Below are 18,722 nucleotides of genomic sequence, written 5' to 3' on the forward strand. Positions count from 1 at the left end.
CCTACCTGGGATAAAGAACCCACCATAAGTGTGTGCACATTTTTTGTGATGTCTTCAATCTTAAAGTACTTTCTAGTATCCTAGATAAATGTGCAGAGACATCTAAGTAAGCTATTTTTTTGTTTTCCAAAAAATGTCCCCAAACAAAGCAAACTTCTAAGCTTTGTGGCACTTTTAACATTTCTCGGCTTGTTTGCATGGCCCAGTGAGGTAAGTAATACCTGGAGAGAGTTATCAATAAGCTTTCCTACTGATCACATGGTCACTACAAATCTGTCCGAAAGACTAATGCAGATGAGTGTTTGAAAGAGGACATTATACCCTGTTGTTTATAGGCAAATCATATTTTAAGAGCGGGTTTAGGCGTTAATGTGGTTTCAAAGCCATAAACACAGACACGGAATCCAGTGACATCAGCAGAGTAAGGTCAGCCGGTGACTCACAGCTGGGTAAACACACCCTTTTTCACACCCAAGTCCCTTTTCTTTGTAAAAAATATTTTTTTCTTCTGTTCATCCATTCTCTTTGCCTCTTTTTCATCTTTGTTCCTTTCTGCCTTTTCCTGTCAGACTGTGGCCTTTGTCTTTCTCTGTGGTCTTCCCCCCTATCTCGTTTTATTCTGCGTTCCTTCAAAACTGCCCTCAAGTCTGCATTCGTTAAAAGCACATCAGACGGTGATGGACGTAGACAAATTTGCTAAACTCTTGAGAGGAACAGCTCTAAGCTACAGCTTTTAAACTTCCTACCAGGAGCTCGAGGTAAAACCTAAATGCTGCAGGCAATGGATGTGGTCCTCTTTGGACGTCTTCCTAACCTTAATGCAAACGCACAGGCTGGCTGAGTGCTGCTAACATAGCTAAGGCTACCAGTGGGAGAGTGGTTTAAGAGCTGTGATTATTGTATCACTTGTTGAGTTATGTCAGACTGTTGTGTCTGGAAGGTCGACCTGTAAGTCATGTGTCAGTGCAGGACATCAACAGTCATCTAAGGGATGTTCTTTATGCTGGCTTGGAGTGGGACAAACAGATAAATCCTTGTCTGCTGCACCCAAGTGTTATTTTAGTCAGCAGGATGAGATCTGAGTCAGATTGTATAGGAAATTTCACAGCTACGGTGTTAAGACGTCACCGTTTGTGTTTTACTTGTTTTGAGTCTATGCTCACTTTCACATAATTTTTATTTTTGGGTGGACTATCCTTTTAAGGGTTCTTATGGTCATGGAAAACCTTGAAATATTAGGAAATTTGTTTGATTTATTAGAAGTCGCTGCTTATTTCCATAATAAGTCAAACTTTTTATTTGTCCACAAAAAATCAGCCACTATTGTTGAAAATGAATGACTTCTTGTGTTGACTTTGTTGCTGCAGATCATGGTGTTAAACTTAATATTTGATTGAGTGCGAGATGTTAACATTTCAATTTTTTTTATTTTTTTCAGATATACAGTGTTGTGAAGATTCACGCCTTGTGACCTGTTTACAAGTAGGACAAGACTCTTGCCGTCAATCTGCACACTGTTGCTTCTGTTTAAGGGTGTAGCACAGAACGCAGTAGTGAAGATCACCACACCTCCTACAACCCAAACGTATAGTAGTGTGAAATTCCACAACCAAGTCCCAGAGAGCAGTTAATAAGGCCAAGAGGCAGCATTTACTTTTTTTGTCTGATGCAAGAGGACAACAAGAAGCCAACCCCCTTGGATGAACGTTTCCCCAGTTCAAATGTATATATTTTAAATTTTCTGATTACAACAACGGTGACCATTTGAACTTTTTAAAGAAAAATTTGCATCTTTTGGATACAACACTAATGCATTTCCCCTCGGCTTTGGAAAGATGAACATGAGATTAAGCGGAGGGACAATTTAGAGTTTGCGCAGATTTCCTCCACCATGTCATGGAAAAGAAACTATTTTCCATCTGGCAGCAGTGGGTTACAGGGCATATTCACCCCACGAACCATGACATCAATCGCCCCCAGCAAAGGACTCATCAACGAGCCGGGACAGAACAGCTGCTTCCTGAACAGCGCTCTACAGGTAAGACGACTTATGTTCATGTCATAAACACATCTTACATGTTACCTCCTTTTAATTTCAGAAATATGATCTGGGACTTATAGTACAAATAGTTTCTCAGTTGAACACATGACTTTTGACACAAATTATTAGTCTTTATATGGTGCTTTTAGGGATGTATCTCAGATGTATCAAGCGACTCAGTGTGGTCTCTATTAAACTTTGCACACTTTGAGGGAAACCCACATGAGCTTGCCAAGATGTTTTCATCAACTGTTCGGATCTACTTTGGCTTTGTATGCTCAGGCTGCGAGGATAAATCTTTTTTTAAAATAATTTTGTTATTCATTAATTAATGACTTGTGCGTTGCATGACCTCAATAGATGTATCCTCTCATGGGCGAAATTGTACTCCCCTCATGATTAGCCATTTGAAGCAACAAGTCAAGCGGCTAGATGCATATGGCAGCAGTAGGAACTGGCTGGCTCTTCACTCGTAGCTCTCCTCGCATGAGCGCCATTAGACCGAAACCACTGTGCCTTTTATCCATTGTGCTGCTCGTTGGAGCCTGCGTTAGATTTAGTGATGATTCAAGCACTGTCTGCGCTAGACCCCACAAACAACTGTCAGACGCACACTGTCCTGGCCGGTAATTACCCTGCACAGCAACCTGCCATTACTCACCCTCTATTTTTGGATTACTGTATAATCAGCTATATAGAAATAAAGGGGCTTAGCTGGCTGATAATATGTCTAAAGCTACAAATTAGTGTCAGTTATGACTGGTTCGGGGGGTTGGGTGTTTGAGGGAGTGTCGCGGCTAGATTGTCTGTTGCCATGAAGATTAACAATATGGCAAAACCCGGGGGTGACAACAGTAATCCTGTTTTCCAAAACATACATCTAAACATCTTGATATACTTGAAATGCAAATTGAAGTCAAAATTAAGATTAAGTCAACAGTGGCTGGCCTAGCGAAGGTTCGTAAAAAGAAAACATCCATTAGAATAGAATTAGGCTACACTAATAAATTCATGTAATTTTTCTTGCAAAGAGAGTGGTAGGGGACATGTTATACTTGGAGCTCAATAGCGAGTGCCGGTAACCAAACAGTCGGACGTGAATGAAAATAAATATTCATTGTTTTTTAAGTATTTATTTAAGCAATTTACAGAAAATAGAAAATGATTGTAACTGTTTTATTAAATGAGCCTAAATTTATAAATCTCTAGTAGTTGTCTAAACTTGGTTGGCAGGTCAACTGACTTGCCAGTGGTCAGGTCACGTGACCTGTCAGTGGTGGCTTCTGTCGGCCAGCTGAAGATTAAACCCCCACTCCTTAATTAAGTAAAAGAAAAGAGCCAGTTGGTGGGATGCACGAAGTTTATATATATATATATATATATATATAGCCAATATATTTTTGTTCATATAAAAATATCACTATTATATAAATAATGTTTTGAACTGCTGGCAAGCTGAAAAAGGAATAAATAAATAAATAATTCTTCACTTTGAGCCCTGAAATTGTTAGGTCAGGTTTGTTCTTGAAATAAACACGTTGCACATGGTGTGAAATGGTCACATTCCGTGAAGGAACGTCCTCACATGACCGCTCGCATTATTTGAATGTTTGATGAGCTGAAGGAAGTAACTCAGTTTCAGTCAGTCATAGTAATTTTCATTCCGTTTCAGTCTATCTCTCTTTTTCATCAGCTCTGCCTCCTGTCTGCTTTCCGTTCCCTGGATCTGAAGCGTGTAATTTGGTTAGTGATGGGCCGTGGTGTCCATCTTTGCAGAGGGCTATCTCTGATCTGTCCAGTTTGGGGACTCGTGTAGTTTTGCTCACTCTTATTTAACTAATCTTTCAAGCAACATCCTATTGCAGTTCATGTGTTCCTCAATGACAATCTCCACAGTTTATCAATTTCAGCTGCTTTTCATCTAAAAATACAATTTCTTAAAAGATTGTCTAAAGTTTCCTTGATCCTGCTGGCATTTATTTGTTTTGGACATATATTTATGACAAATTGCCTTTAGTTTCAACTGTCCCTTTACAGAAGCTTGACATTCCCCTCAGTGATGACGGTGAGTCAGAACATTGCTTTAATGAGCAGATGTGACCCAGGTTGGCAAGCGAACACCTGTACTATTTGTAATGTCCTGCAGGCTTCTCATCAATACGGCCAGTCGCATCCCATACAACTATACAACTCTACTGGACAGTTGAAAAGCTGGATTTTGTTGTTAGACATTCTCAGAGGCCAACTCAATGGCATGTCAAAAGCTCCCAGAACTTGAGTGTCAAATCAGTGATGTCAAATCAATAGAAGGGGACACTGTGCCCTGATGTTGACCGCTTGAGACATGGACACACTAGCTAGTCCATGGCCACTGGCTGAGAATGTCCCTGTGTTCCTGCAGAGCTGTGTAGATCCCAGAGACCAGGATTTGCTTATTGTTAGAAAAGTCCTGAAAATATATTTATATCATTGTCTAAGGTGTTTGGTTCTGTTTCTTTCTTCTTCAGTGCAGTTAGATTGTATTTAAATAATATTAATGTTGATATGTTGCTATATGGCTTGATTTCTTTTTTTATCCAACCCATCTTCTGAACGTAGCCTAGCCTTTATTACATAAAACTGTTTTTACCTCATCTTTTTTATCATATCAATATTTTTATAGTGTACCTAATATTATTTAATGTTTTACAATTATTTAAAACAATTGCTTATACATTTTTTAATATCAAATAATCCTGTTATTATAATCATACAGGAAACTACAAGACAACTATAAATTCATTAGCACTTGCCGGACAATGATGGCTCACATGGCAAAGCATTGCTGATTGGTTCATAACTTTCAACTTACCGTATTCTTACTAGGAGTGGAAATCTTTACGACTCTAACGATTCAAATCTTGTGGTCACAATTCTCGATTTTGCATCAAATTTTTTTTTGATATAGCCTATGCATAGATTTGAATGCATAGGCCTATATTTGAATGCAAGGCTGCTTAGCCTTTTGTGTTCGACGTGAGCACGCGTGCATCTTTTGCATCCATAAAATGTATGATTATCAGCTGGTTCCGATCAGTGGCGATTGTTTAGAGTTAGAAAAATATAATGCAATATTTAGTGATTTAGCTTTATATACAGGATATGTTCATGCACTTTTACAAGTGTAAAAATACAAAATTTTGTATATTATATTCTGGCATGTCTTATTTAAGGCTATTTTCTATTATTTAAAATATTGATATAGGAACTGTTGTTGTCAAGTTATCTTCATTTGTCCCCCGTTGCAAGCTTGTGCGCTCTATAAACTGTCCGGGTGCTGCACTGTTCTTTGTTCCGTCAACATGTAAAATAATATATAATTATTATTTATTTATTTATTAAATGCATGTTTTAAAAACCTGTATGAATTTCTTTCTTCTGTGAAACAAAAAAGAAGATATATTGAGAACGTCACAAATCAGTGGTCAAAACCTGAATCGCTTCGAATCGTTAGAAGACAGAATCGCGATTCATATGTGCCCCCCACCTCCACCCCTAATTCTTAATTACTCTTTTTCAACCTGTCCTGAAACACTGAGATCTTTATATTTGAGCCCTGCTTGCTAAGGTTTCGAGTACAACTTCACCAGTTGATTTTCCTAAACAATTAGCCTACTTCCTAATACCATTGCAAAAAAAAATATTTGATTTGAGTGTGATGGATACTGTGATAGTGCTGTTTAAGTTCTCTTTTGCGCAAACATTTACATTTAAGCTTTTGTTTAAGCTAAGACTGCATTGCATTTCATGCATTTTATTCACTTGCAGTTCCTTTTGCCATGCAAAGAACGTCAGCAGTAGGTCATACAGGGTGAGCTGAATGACCTTAGAGATCAATGCTGTTGAGTGCAGTTGAGTTTTATTGTGCAGAGACACGTTCAATGCCCCAACTGCACTCAAACAGATGTTTTCTGATTTGTGTCTCTGCAATTACTCTCTAAAATTGATTCTGTCAGCACTACAGATTTTTGAAGGGTTTTTCAAAGTAAAGCGTAAAAGACTTTTGACTGAAACTTAAGTATATCTTACAGTTCATAGCTATGTTTCCATCCACCTATTTTTATGGCCATTCTGGGATATTGCTTTTAAAAAAAAAACTCGATGCGCATCAAAAAAGACATGACTTTGCAATGGGACGGCATAACAGGACTAACCAGCGGACCGGTCTCATTGCACAGCATCTGAAATGCCTGAGCAAAGTCTTTCGTCAAAGTGGTTCAGTATAATAACCTCCTATAACTGTCTTATACAAGTGTGTTCCCAAACAGCAGACATCTGTCTCCGAAAGCAAAATAACTTTGCATTTCGTCTGCGCACTCTGAGGCGCAAGTCATTTATTATATACGAAATTATTATATACACACAGTGGCTTCTCTTACTGCTGCAACTTCCATTTTTCTTAGTGATCATTAGCACCAACTTATCAGGAAGTGACGACTTTGTTCTCACTGGATGGAAACGGTGCTTTATTTTTAAAAAAAAATTATGCGATATTCCAATTTTGCACATAAGTTAAATTAGCAACTTTGGATGGAAACATAGCTATGGCAGAGTTTATCGCTATTAAAGTTATTAAGATCTGTTGAGGTGAAGTTTGACAGCAGATTCATTTGGGTAACTGAGTTGTGTTTAGTGGGACTGACAGCTCTCTCAATAATTCAGCATGCAAGCGTGTAGATGTGCCGGACGAGCAGCGGGGCCATGGCACACAGTCTCAGCTCATGGCAGGCAGGTGGGGTCAGGACGGCCTCCACAGCCTCCTGGGCATGGCCAGATGGGAGGTGTATATGATTGTGTGTCTGTGCGTGTGTGCAAGCTGCCCGGCCGGAAGCTAACAGGTCTTTGTTTGTTCCGCTGACATTCCGCATCATCCTTCTTCTGGAGATGCATACATTCCTCAAGATGAAAGACTAAAGCTGGGAAACACGCTCATCACTTCATCTCACACTCAGCGTTTCCTCTGCTTGTTGACCTGCTCCCTGTTTATTCAAACTCTTGGATAAATCACATGGGCTAATCAGAGATTTGACACCTGATTGGTGAGACATAATTGCTTCTCTCATGTGATTGGATGAGATTGGATTACGAGGTGTCAAGAAAGCTGAATTTAGGCGATCGGTGAAGAAAGGTGTCTGACAGCATCAGATACAGCTTGCAAAATCTCCATCTCCAAACCGGCTTCTGTTCTTAAAATGCCTTGGCCTCCTGAGAGAGACATTTAAGAAGGGGTGGAAAGTCAACTGCAGCCGGTGCAGAGCAGCAAGTGCTTTTTGTGCCTGATACATTTTTGATGACAAGAGCTTCTTAGGCATTTTAGGTGTCTGGAAGATTGTCTGACGCTTGATTCTTTCAGAGAGCTTTTGTATCATGCACAGTCAGCTTCAAAGATCAGAGGGCGATGTAAACATTGCTTTGGTCTAATTTCTCATTTTTCTTACAGGTTCTCTGGCATCTGGATATCTTTCGGCGAAGTTTCCGGCAGCTCACCACACACAAGTGTATGGAAGACTCGTGCATCTTCTGCGCTCTGAAGGTAAAGCACTGAGCCCATCAGGTTTTAACGTTATTCATGATGCATTTAAATCATGGAGCTGACTGGGATCTCTGCTCCATTATAGCTTTTCTAATTCAGTAGTTTCCCTTTTTTTACATGAAGCTCAATGCGTTTCGACCATCTGTGTATGCTTTTGAGTTTCTGAAGTGTTATGAAACATTAAATAGTGAACTTTATTGTTGAAGCAGTGAAATAATCGGGTTTACCCAGGTTTTGTTGTTGTTGTTGTTGTAGTTATAGTCCCAAAAAAATAGTTTAAAGGCATAGTTCACCTAAAAATTACATGATTTGCTCATTCTCGTGTTGTGCCAAGCTTGTATGACTTTCTTTCTTCTGTCGAACATAAAAGAGGATATTTTGAGAAATATCTCAGTGGAAAGAAATAGTCATACAGGTTTGGAATGATATTAACCAGTAATTATTTTTTTTAAATGTTGGTTTAACTGATTACCATTCGGTAAGTCTATAAAGAACAGCACCCAACAACTCCATTACACCACTGTGCATTCAAAAAGGACTAACTTATTTCATATTTTGTTTGTGTAAGTTACTCAAATTTATGTAACAGCTATTCATTCTCAAATGAGAAACAAAGACAATAATTAATTTGCCATTTAGTTTAATTATTTTCATAATATGTATGATTTATTTTTATGATTATTTTTAGGTCTAGTTATTTTGTGGAAAAAGCACAAATTACCAATTATTAAAAAACACTGGATGTTTGTTGGACACCAAAACACAAAAATCATTGTTAAATCAGTTTAAAGCTTAAAGTTAAACTTGAAGCTTCCAGACATTTTAACCTGTATTGTATTATTTTTATGTACTAATACATGAAGTATATGGTAAAGCATAATAAGGAATAGGCGTGTGTCAAAAAACTATCCGTCATGTGTTTAACTAGGGCAAGCAGTGTTGTGGGTATGCATCTCTTGCCGTGCCATTCCTTTTTCCGTCCCTTTTCTTTTTTGTCTCTCCCTCTCAATTTATATTAGATTCCTTTTAATGTTCAGGAGTGCCATTGGCGCTTTCCATCAAATGTTCAATAACTCAGCTGGAAATTAGAGAGCTCTCTCCTGAGCCCTGTGCCAGTGCAGTAGGGGGCTGCCTGTCTGCTCTCACACACGGGACTGGGACAATATGTCTGTCAGCCTGTCCGCTCTCTTTCATGGGTATAATACTGCCTCTGTATTCAGCTGTCTGTGTTTCTCTGACTTTACTCCGGTATGTTTCACTGTCAGTGCATCTGAGGCCCCATCCACACTACTGCGTTTTCGTTTAGAAACGGAGACCTTTTGCTACGTTTGCACCTCCCGTCCAGACTACAACGGCAAAAACGAAGACCTAAAACCGAGAGGTTTAGAAATGCTGCCGACCCCGTTTTGCGTTTTGAATCTCCGGAGGGCGTTTTATTGAAGACGGTCAAAACGGAGGACTTTAGAAACGATGAGCTCACGCTCGGCTCTATGATTGGGTGTCATCAGTCATGGTGTATCCTTCCCTGATTCGTCAGCCACCCATCACATGACCTATCCCCGGGAAGAAAACATACGTACGTAACGACTACGTAACGTTAGTGACTGCAACATGGATAACAAATTACAAGCGTTACTGACTTTGATGTCTTTGCTAGCAGCTGTTGTGCAAGTAAATTCTGCATTTTACAATGCTACAACTGCCTACATGCGCCTGTTTACACCGGCACGTTTTCTATGCGTTTTCAGTCATTTTAATGTGGACGGAGATCAATTCTAATACGCAGCTAAAACGCTGGTGTGGACGGAGATCGTATTCGTTTTATTTCTCCGTTTCTAAACTAAAACGCAGTAGTGTGGATGAGGCCTGAGTCCAGTGTATCTCTTGCTTCAAACCTTTTAGAGTTTTCAGCCTTCAAAGCAAAGATGTTAATCCCGTAATGACTCTGTTTACTGAAGAGTTTCTTATGTCAGCACAGAAGTCTTGCAGACAGGCATGTCTTGCTTTCTTACAGCATGGGAAATCTTAGGTGGATACCAGGAGACTCCCAATTATGCAGGGTTTAAATGTGGCTAAAGAGGGGAAAAGAGACTGCTTTTAAAGGGATAGTTCATCCCAAAATGAGAATTAATTCAATTACTCATGTTGCACACATATGATGTTCTTCCTTCTGTAAAACACAAGCTAAAATGTTTTTAAGAATGTCACGGCTCTTTTTCATACAAAGCAAAAATGTGTGATTATTGGCTACATTTAAAAGTATTCTGAAGCCATTAAAATGCAGTGTTTGTGGAACAATCCAAAATTTAAGCTGTTATTTGCTGATTTGTAACATCATTTACTTATTTAAATAGTGCAGAATCTTAAACACGTCTTATTAATTTTCCATCATCGTGTTTTAAAAGGTTTCAAAATCATAAAGCTTTTTGTTTAAATTGTTTTCCCAGGTGCTCTTTTAAAGCCCACTGTATAATTTCAGAAAAAAATGCAAAAATTAGATATAAATAGTGTATATTAGTTCTTTAGAGTAGTAATATATACACTTAGGGTACTACTATGAACCTTTTAGGGGTCTTTTTGAGGGTACTACTGGCCCAGTGAAGATTGTATTTTTTGAAAGGAACTAGGTGGCAAAGTGTTGGTAATGTTCTCTTTGATTAACATTAACGGAAAGCTGTTGTTTGTTTTTTCAGAGCATCTTTGCGCAGTTCCAGTTCAGCAGTGAGAAGGTGCTGCCCTCTGATGCTCTCCGCTGCGCTCTGGCCAAAACCTTCCAGGATGAGCAGCGATTCCAGCTCGGCATTATGGATGACGCAGCGGAGTGTTTCGTAAGGGCTCTTGACTCTTTACCATCACTCTTTTCTTTCACTTCCCTCCCCCTTTAAAGCATTACTGCTTTTCCTCCTATTCTCTCCTCCATCTCCTTGCTCTTTCCATCTTCTTTAGTATGCTTTCACATACCACATTGTATTCTCCGCTGATGAGGTAGATTTTCTTGAAGAGGATATTGGTTTGTCTTAAATATTTCTTGTGTACATTGTTAGCTCAGCTTTTGACGTGTCTTGAGTCCATCAGTGCAAGTAGAAGGAAGATGTTTGTTATCCTCTTGGCCCTGTAACTATATCTCTATCTCAGTCTTTTCCTTTCATTGTTGCTTGCATGTCTGCTTCCATGTCAGTTTTCGGTAGGATGATTGATGGTACAGATATCTGCGGTGCTATCCACTGAAAAGTAAACCTTCCTGTTGACGCTGTAATCTTTTGTAATCACAGAGAGAGACATCTCCTATTTTACACAGTGATTAATTTCCTCCTAATGGCTCATTTTAAAGGCCATAGCATCATAACATATAAGATAAAGAATGGCTCCCTGTCTCAGCCCCCCTAGACTGCTGGTTTAGCAACATTGTACAATGTGCTGACCAGTAAAAACTGCAACCACGAACTGCAAATGCTAATTTTTTCATTTTAACCACTATTGTTGTCTGGCCGTTATGCAAGACTGGAGACACTGGTGAAGGCCAGATGCTTGAACCATCAACATTTCCCTGCAGAACACAACCATCCCCCCCATAACCCAATTTCCTTAGCCATAACCCTCAGCCAAAAGAGTTATCCACAGACTCACCCACTGGACAGAGAGAAATAATTAACATGAGACATGCAGGACACACGCTGTTTCTCTTCAGTTGAATTTTGATTGGAGCACACTAAGTGTTAATATTTTAGCAATAATTCTCTGTTGCAGGAGAATATCCTCATGAGGATACACTTTCACATCTCTGATGAGACCAAGGAGGACATCTGCACAGCCAAACACTGCATCCCTCACCAGAAGTTTGCCATGACACTCTTTGAGCAGGTAAATCCCCTTAATTAACAAGCAATTAGTAGTAACAAGTATCTTTTATTTTGAAGGCAGCATGAAATCCATTGGAAATGTATTTAACTTCCATAGTGAAACATATTTCCGAATGGCAAAATAATTTGTTGGGAAAAAAAAAAAATGTTATACATCAGGATTTGATTTGACATGCATGATGTATCTTACAAAAAAAAAATTTTTTTTGCTCGCTTCTAAAACATTGTAAAACCGTTTTCTCACTTTTAAAGTATTTATTTGACTATAAATACCTCTTTATAAGTTATATATTTGTAAATATTTTTTGAAGATCATCATAAATGACTCGAAAAATAAAGTTTAGATCATAGGAAAGTCATATTAAAATAATGGAAATGAATTGTAAATTAATTAATTGTATTGATTGAACCCCAATACACCTAGTTTGTAATATACAATAATATTTACCACTCTGTCCATTTGTATAGAAAGGATTACTTAACAGATATTGTTTTCTTTCTCATTTAGTGTGTGTGCAGCAACTGTGGAGCCTCCTCAGACCCCTTACCCTTCATTCAGATGGTCCACTACATCTCCACCACCTCTCTGTGGTGAGCAAAAACATCCCTGCAGCACATACACATGCACAACAGTGAGTGATGCTAAAGAATGAGGTCATTTTGAAAGCTGGGACCAAAAAGGGCCACACTGTGCACGGCACAGAAAACATCATGTCCTATACTCTTCTCCAGCTGAGCAAATGAGCTCTGCGCCACATCAAACACAGTGAAATCAATCAGAACAGAAAGAGATTCCCTCAATGGCCAAGAGCACATGGCAACAGCCAGCTTAAATATTACTCTAGGTCTCCTGGCCACTGCCTTTAATCACGGGTGATGAGCGGCCAGATCCGAAGCCGAGCCACACAGCAGAGCAGCTCCCCTTGAACCTCTGCAGTCAGACTTTGTCAGCATCTGCTTTTAGAGCTGCGAGTTGCGAGTGCAGTCTGGATTACTGCATTCAGACTGCCAGTGCGGCAGATACTTTGCGCCGTGAACAAACAGACGTAAGCACAACAACAATGAAAGGGCTTCATGAATATTCCAGTATGTGGCTCTGTGATTAAGGAGGATTTTTATGACAATAGCTGACATTGCTATTACTGTGTAAAACACTGAACCTGAGTACTGTTACTGTCCAAGTTGTGTCGCAAGGATTACAACTAATGGATTAATAAATTAGTACAATACAAATATTTAAAGTTTTTCAGCTAAGCAATATTCTCTGCCTAAAAAAACTTCTGCCTCTCTGCCTACATGGAACGTCAAGTGCAGTCTACATAGACAGGCTCTGATCGGTTTCAATACGCAACATGAAGGAATGATTAAATATTTGAATTAGAATAAATGTACTTAACACATTTTAAATAAAAAAAATCAGACTATACTTTTCAGTGCTGTATGAATTGTAAGTATATTTAGCTTCTCATTAGCATCCCATAATTTGTCAAAACTTGGTATCTGAGGGAGACGGCATAAATATGTTTCCTAAATTTTGAGACAATCTTTATGGACATGCCTATAAATTCCGTTCAGCAACTGGCCCATTAATATATCATTCAACTCATGTTTGGTCAAAGATGTGAGCATATAGGCTGTTTTCCAGCAGCTTTAAACATGGCTCTCATTCAGTCAAAAGCAAGGAGATTTTAGATGATTTTATAATATTGTGTATTTGAATGTCAGTGGGAATAATTATGTTAGAAATATTGTGTGGAATGATGACGAAGTCTCCCATGTATATACACACTCACTCAGAGGAGCATATACAGGTAACATTGTGACATTGGCAAGACTGTCACCCTGAGACCTGCCTGAGCTGCGATGTTGCTCCAGGCACGCAGTGTTGCAGTGTCTTTGAGATGCAGTGACCTCTGCTGCAACAATAAGATCAAACCTGTCTGGACAATGACCTCAGAAACACCCTCCTGAATACATAAACACTGTACACAAATACCCCCAAACACTTGAATCGCTCATTTAGGTTAGTGTTACAAATTCCATTTGAAGTCATATAGTAATTATAGGCTGTTTACTAAATCAAAGGCAGCAAATACAAACACTTCACCCATAATTACAGATTGAGAGCTGCAGTTTATTGCTTGTGATATCTTAACGTATGACATGTGTTGGTTATACTACAGTAACCAGGCAGTGCGAATGCTGGAATGCCGAGAGAAGCCCACCCCAGACATGTTTGGAGAGCTGCTGAGGAACGCCAGCACCGTGGGAGACCTGCGCAACTGCCCGGTTAGCATTACTACACAGCACCACACACTCAGATCCATCAAATCAAGTGCTAATTAGGCATAATGAAGCCTGGGACAGTGTGTCTGTGTGTGGCGCTTGTATAGGTTTGAATAGGATGGTGGCCATTGAGTAATCGCTGGGTCAAAACAGGATGCAATCAGTGGAATGTTAATTTGTCTCGTGGCCCTGAGGAGGAACAACTTCTTAAGCAACACAAACACACATACACATTTGTTTTTGTGTCAGATCAGAGTGCATAAGGGATGACGGCTTATCACATCGCAAAAACATATTTTTCTTAATCAGTATTTTGTCTTTCCAGCAAAAATATCTAAACATCCTTGAAACAAGATATGTTTACTTTTTTAAAAGAAATTAATACGTTTTATAGCAATAACGTATTAAATTGATCAAAAGTGACAGTAAAGACATTTTAAATATTTCTGTTTCAAATAAGTGCTGGTCTTTTGAAACGGTAGCGTTAAGGCTTGTTTATACAGAAATTAAAATTTAATGAGGTGTATGCTTTAAACAAGAAAGATACTTTTTTATTGGGGTAAGAAAAATAAACTTAATTCAAAGGGAAAACAATTTTATGTTTCTTAACCCCATGGCAAGTAATTTTGTCTCATTTTAAGTATAAACCATTTAACAAAATTTTATTAGATATTTTTGATATTCAATATAAGGTATTCATACAACAATGAATCAGTACATTATTATATTATATTATGCTTGGTCTGTCTGTTCCCTAGTGCTAATGGAAGCAAACATGTTTTGAGATTTTTACCTCACCTACAGCAAGATTTTCAGTATGAATTAAACAAATTTGCAAGTTCAAGAACAAGAACAAGGTGTACAGATCTGAAACATACATGTTTTCTTGACCCTCAGGGATGATGAAGACATGCTCCACATGAAACTTAAACACACACAAACAAACATATTATGGGTGTGTGTATGTGATTTGTGAATTATGTAAGGGTGACTGGTGTAAGTTTGGGCAGGGAGAAGGAGAATTAATAGTAACAGTGTGTGTAAATCTTTCTGTGTTTTTCATTAAGCTCCAGTATGAAAAAGCCCTCTCCCTTTTCTCATCTACAGGGCAACTGTGGAGAGAAGCTCCGCATCCGACGTGTCCTGATGAACTCCCCAGAGATCATCACCATTGGTCTGGTGTGGGACTCAGACCACTCTGACCTGGCAGAAGACGTCATTCATAGCTTGGGCACCGTCCTGCGGCTCGGAGATGTAAGATAAACTCCCTGCCAGTAGTAAAAAAATCCCACAAACTACACTCAATGCTGCTGACATGAGTCAGATGGTAGATGAACAAACCCACAGCCAAAAACAGAACCCTTTGATATAGATGGTGATAAATACAGTCAGGCTCAAAGCAACAGTGCTGCGACTCTGAGATTAATGTGATGCACGTGGGAATTACAGGCAGAACTTGTCAAACTTGTTGCATCAATGACTCAAACATAAAAGCCACCGTCTGCCACTGAGTTCACGCTTTCTTAGGACACGGGGCGGGCGCAGGGTGTCCTAAGTGGGTTAACATTTCACTAAGTACCAGGTTCATGTTTCAATGTGAAATGTAAACCTTTTTAAACAAGCCCATACAAATGATTGTTGTAAACCGAAATACATCTAGAGGTCAAGAATGGTGATTTGATAATCTCCATCACAGATGTTTCTAGTGACTTTGAAAGATGTCATGATCACTTAAAATACGTAATCTTTGTACGTTTTGCGTGCATCTACTTTTATGTGTGTGTATGTGAATGTTTATGCCTGTATAAGTAATATGCGCCCTCTCCTCATTTGTTTCACCCGTAGCTGTTCTACCGAGTGACGGAGGACAAGGCCAAACAGGCGGAGCTCTACCTGGTGGGCGTGGTCTGTTACTACGGCAAACACTACTCCACTTTCTTCTTCCAAACCAAAATCCGCAAGTGGATTTACTTTGATGATGCTCATGTGAAAGAGGTAATCATCTGGGTGAATGTGAAAGACGCTGCTCTTAGCTTGCTGGTTTGTTAGGGTTGTTCGTGTTGCTTTATTTATACATCCCCTTGACTAATGTTCCTTGCTTGCTCTGTCCACGGGGAGTTTGTGTAGAATCATTAACTGGGATAGTCCAATGTGTTGGCTCGTTATTTAGCATTTCCTCACAGGCTCCCAGCATGTGGTGAGTGGGTGAATGTGTGTGTGTGTGTGTGTGTGTTTGCTCCGTTAGTGCTTGCGTGCTGTTTTACATAATTCGGCAGCTTGTTGACTCACCAGTCAGGAGTGTGTATGCAGGTATATGTGCCAGTAGCGCTCTTCATGTCAATAGTCATCAGTACACATTATGGTCATAACATAGACAGGAATGATACAGCGTTCATAAGTGAACGTCAATGAGTGATTATTATTCACCAGTATTCAAATTCTGGGTCATGCTGACAACATACGCTATTGTTTAAAAGTTTGTGGTCAGTAAGATTTAAAAAAAAAAAAAAAAAAATATTCAGCAAGGAGGCTTTAAATAGTCCAAAAGCTAAAGTACAGACTTTTACATTGTTACAAACGATTTTGGATTCAAACGATAAATTATGTTCTTTTTAACGTATTTGAAATCTTATAGACTCCAGAAGTCGTTATGACTGATAAATGGTACATTTTATTTAAATATGAAATATGAATAGTATTAAATACTAAAATTCTATATTATTTTGTCTAAATGAATGAAAAATAAAAACATATTTTGTAATATATAAAGTATTACATATGGATATTTAGACATTTTCCGTAAGATTTAACATGTTATTAATTTTATTGTGTTTTTACCGATTAAAGGATTAGTTCACTTTTAAAGTGAAAATTCTGTCATCATATACTCACCCTTAAGTTGTTTCAAACCTGTATGAATTTATTTCCTCTGCTGAACACAAAGGAAGATATTTAGAAGAATGTCAGTAACCAGACAGTTTTTGGTTCCCATTGACTTCCATAGTATATTTTTTTCCTACTATGGAAGTCAATGGGAACCAAAAACTGTCTGGTTCCTTTGTGTTCAGCAGAGGAAAGAAATTCATACAGGTTTGAAACAACTTAAGGGTGAGTATATGATGACAGAATTTTCATTTTAAAAGTGAACTAATCCTTTAAGTTTATGCAAGAGTTGAGATGACATTAAAGATTTTAAATGTAAAAATAAAGGAACTGAGCAAATTAACTGCACAATTAACCATCCAAAATATCCAATTTCAGCTGATACCAATCTCTAATATTGGTTGATGACTGATGTGGTACCAATATTGTGCATCCCAACTTTTTATAGTGATGCATTCACTGCTTAATTCATGTAACTGTTTAAACTACTTGGAAAAAAATAAATAATTTGCGTTACGTCACTAACACGGTGTGTCATTCCCTTAGTTCTGAACATGCAGGATTTAGATTCACAATAGCAGTGCAGGACTGTGGATCCTGGACAGTTGCATACAAATCAGCTTTTTTCGTGGAGTCTGGCAGGCCTATGCTGACCTACACGTGAGCTGCGCAGAGCTCTTACAAAAGCCCTCTGAAAACAAGGATATCCCACTATTGTTTACAGACCCAGCTGGACAGCGGCAGGGCGTGGCCTACAGAGAGAAACCGCCATGATAGTCCACCGCAAACAAACACACACACTAAAGCTAACTAGTTCACGCTTGCGTTCATGCTTGTCTGTTACTGCGGCCGCTCGGACATCCTGTCTGGTTATGGAGGAAGCGTAGAGAAAGTCGTCCATTTGGAAAGTTGGAGTCAGGGTAAGATTCGTCTGAAAAGTTTCGGACTTGGGTTTCAGTCTCAGCTTTGTTATTCAGGGTATCCCGAACATTTCAACCTGGCCTCTGCTTTTGTTTAGCTTTCCACAATGTGTAAAAGTAACATTTGGTTGAGATCTGTTGGGATTGCTATTTTGAAAATCTGGCAAATCCATTATTTGAACTGCTTTATAACTTTCTCATTCTCGCTCTCATTTTCTTTCTCACAGATTGGGCCCAAGTGGAAGGATGTGGTGTCCCGCTGTATAAAGGGGCATTACCAGCCACTGCTGCTGCTCTATGCTGACCCCAGGGGGACGCCAGTGTCAGCTCAGGATTTGGCCTCACGCCTAGACCTACATCACTACACTAAAGCATATTATGACAGTGAGGATTCAGGTAATTACACACCATCATAAGGCTAGTTTATTCATAGAACTCACTTTTATTTCTGTCATTTCTGAAGTGGGAATTAGGTTTTGAGTGGAAGTTGGTTCCTGTGAAAGGAACGGCAATTTGATGACTTTGAAAGTCATGTAGTGTATGGGCAACATTGGTGGTGGTCTTCTTGTATTGCTGCGAAAGCACTTCAATATCCCGCGTTGGATCAACAAATTACCTACCTACCTTTGACCTTAGTAAACAACTTCTCAGAATACTGTAGCAACCACCTAGCAATGTCCTTTCACCTCCCTTCCCTGGCTACCACCCACAATATCTTAGTTGTATGCAGGCAGTTGCCACTCACCCTTTTTTTGCTAAAAATGTAAACCTCTCCAATCGGTAGCTTTAGTGATAAGAATGTAATCTTCTGTTTTGTCAGGCCGTGAGCCATCAATTTCCAGCGACACACGGACAGACTCCTCCACAGACAGCTACAGCTATAAGCATTCACATTCCCACTCCCACCACGAGTCTATGGCTTCGCACTTCTCCTCTGACTCCCAGGGAACCGTCATCTGTAACCCTGACAACGACTCGGCCTCCCACAGCAGCCTGGAAACCACAGGTACGTCAGTATATACGTTCAGACTGAAATACAGTTTAGACACCATATTAGATATATCGACACAAAATGTGTTGAACCATACAGTAGTCAATTTGTCCTGCTTAGGGCTGCACAAATAATGCGCGACCTGGCTTAGAGCGGTTATCAAATTGCA

General features: G+C 39.1%; 1 protein-coding gene across 5 annotated transcripts in view; it reads left to right on the forward strand.

The window, feature by feature from the left end:
- usp54a (ubiquitin specific peptidase 54a) overlaps positions 1–18,722 on the forward strand; it is a 47,925-nt gene that overhangs the window by 18,056 nt on the left and 11,147 nt on the right. For all 5 annotated transcript variants that reach the window (XM_079634174.1, XM_079634176.1, XM_079634178.1 and 2 more), the window contains exons 2-11: positions 1,439–2,038; positions 7,521–7,613; positions 10,307–10,441; positions 11,361–11,474; positions 11,982–12,064; positions 13,657–13,762; positions 14,867–15,013; positions 15,605–15,754; positions 17,790–17,958; positions 18,383–18,568. In XM_079634174.1, the coding sequence (XP_079490300.1) occupies positions 1,892–2,038; positions 7,521–7,613; positions 10,307–10,441; positions 11,361–11,474; positions 11,982–12,064; positions 13,657–13,762; positions 14,867–15,013; positions 15,605–15,754; positions 17,790–17,958; positions 18,383–18,568 (1,330 nt within the window). In that variant the 5' untranslated portion in view covers positions 1,439–1,891. The remainder of the gene's footprint in view (positions 1–1,438; positions 2,039–7,520; positions 7,614–10,306; positions 10,442–11,360; positions 11,475–11,981; positions 12,065–13,656; positions 13,763–14,866; positions 15,014–15,604; positions 15,755–17,789; positions 17,959–18,382; positions 18,569–18,722) is intronic.

The sequence above is a fragment of the Phoxinus phoxinus genome, assembly GCF_949152265.1.
Source record: "Phoxinus phoxinus genome assembly, chromosome: 14".
In the NCBI taxonomy this organism is placed as follows: Eukaryota; Metazoa; Chordata; class Actinopteri; order Cypriniformes; family Leuciscidae; genus Phoxinus; species Phoxinus phoxinus.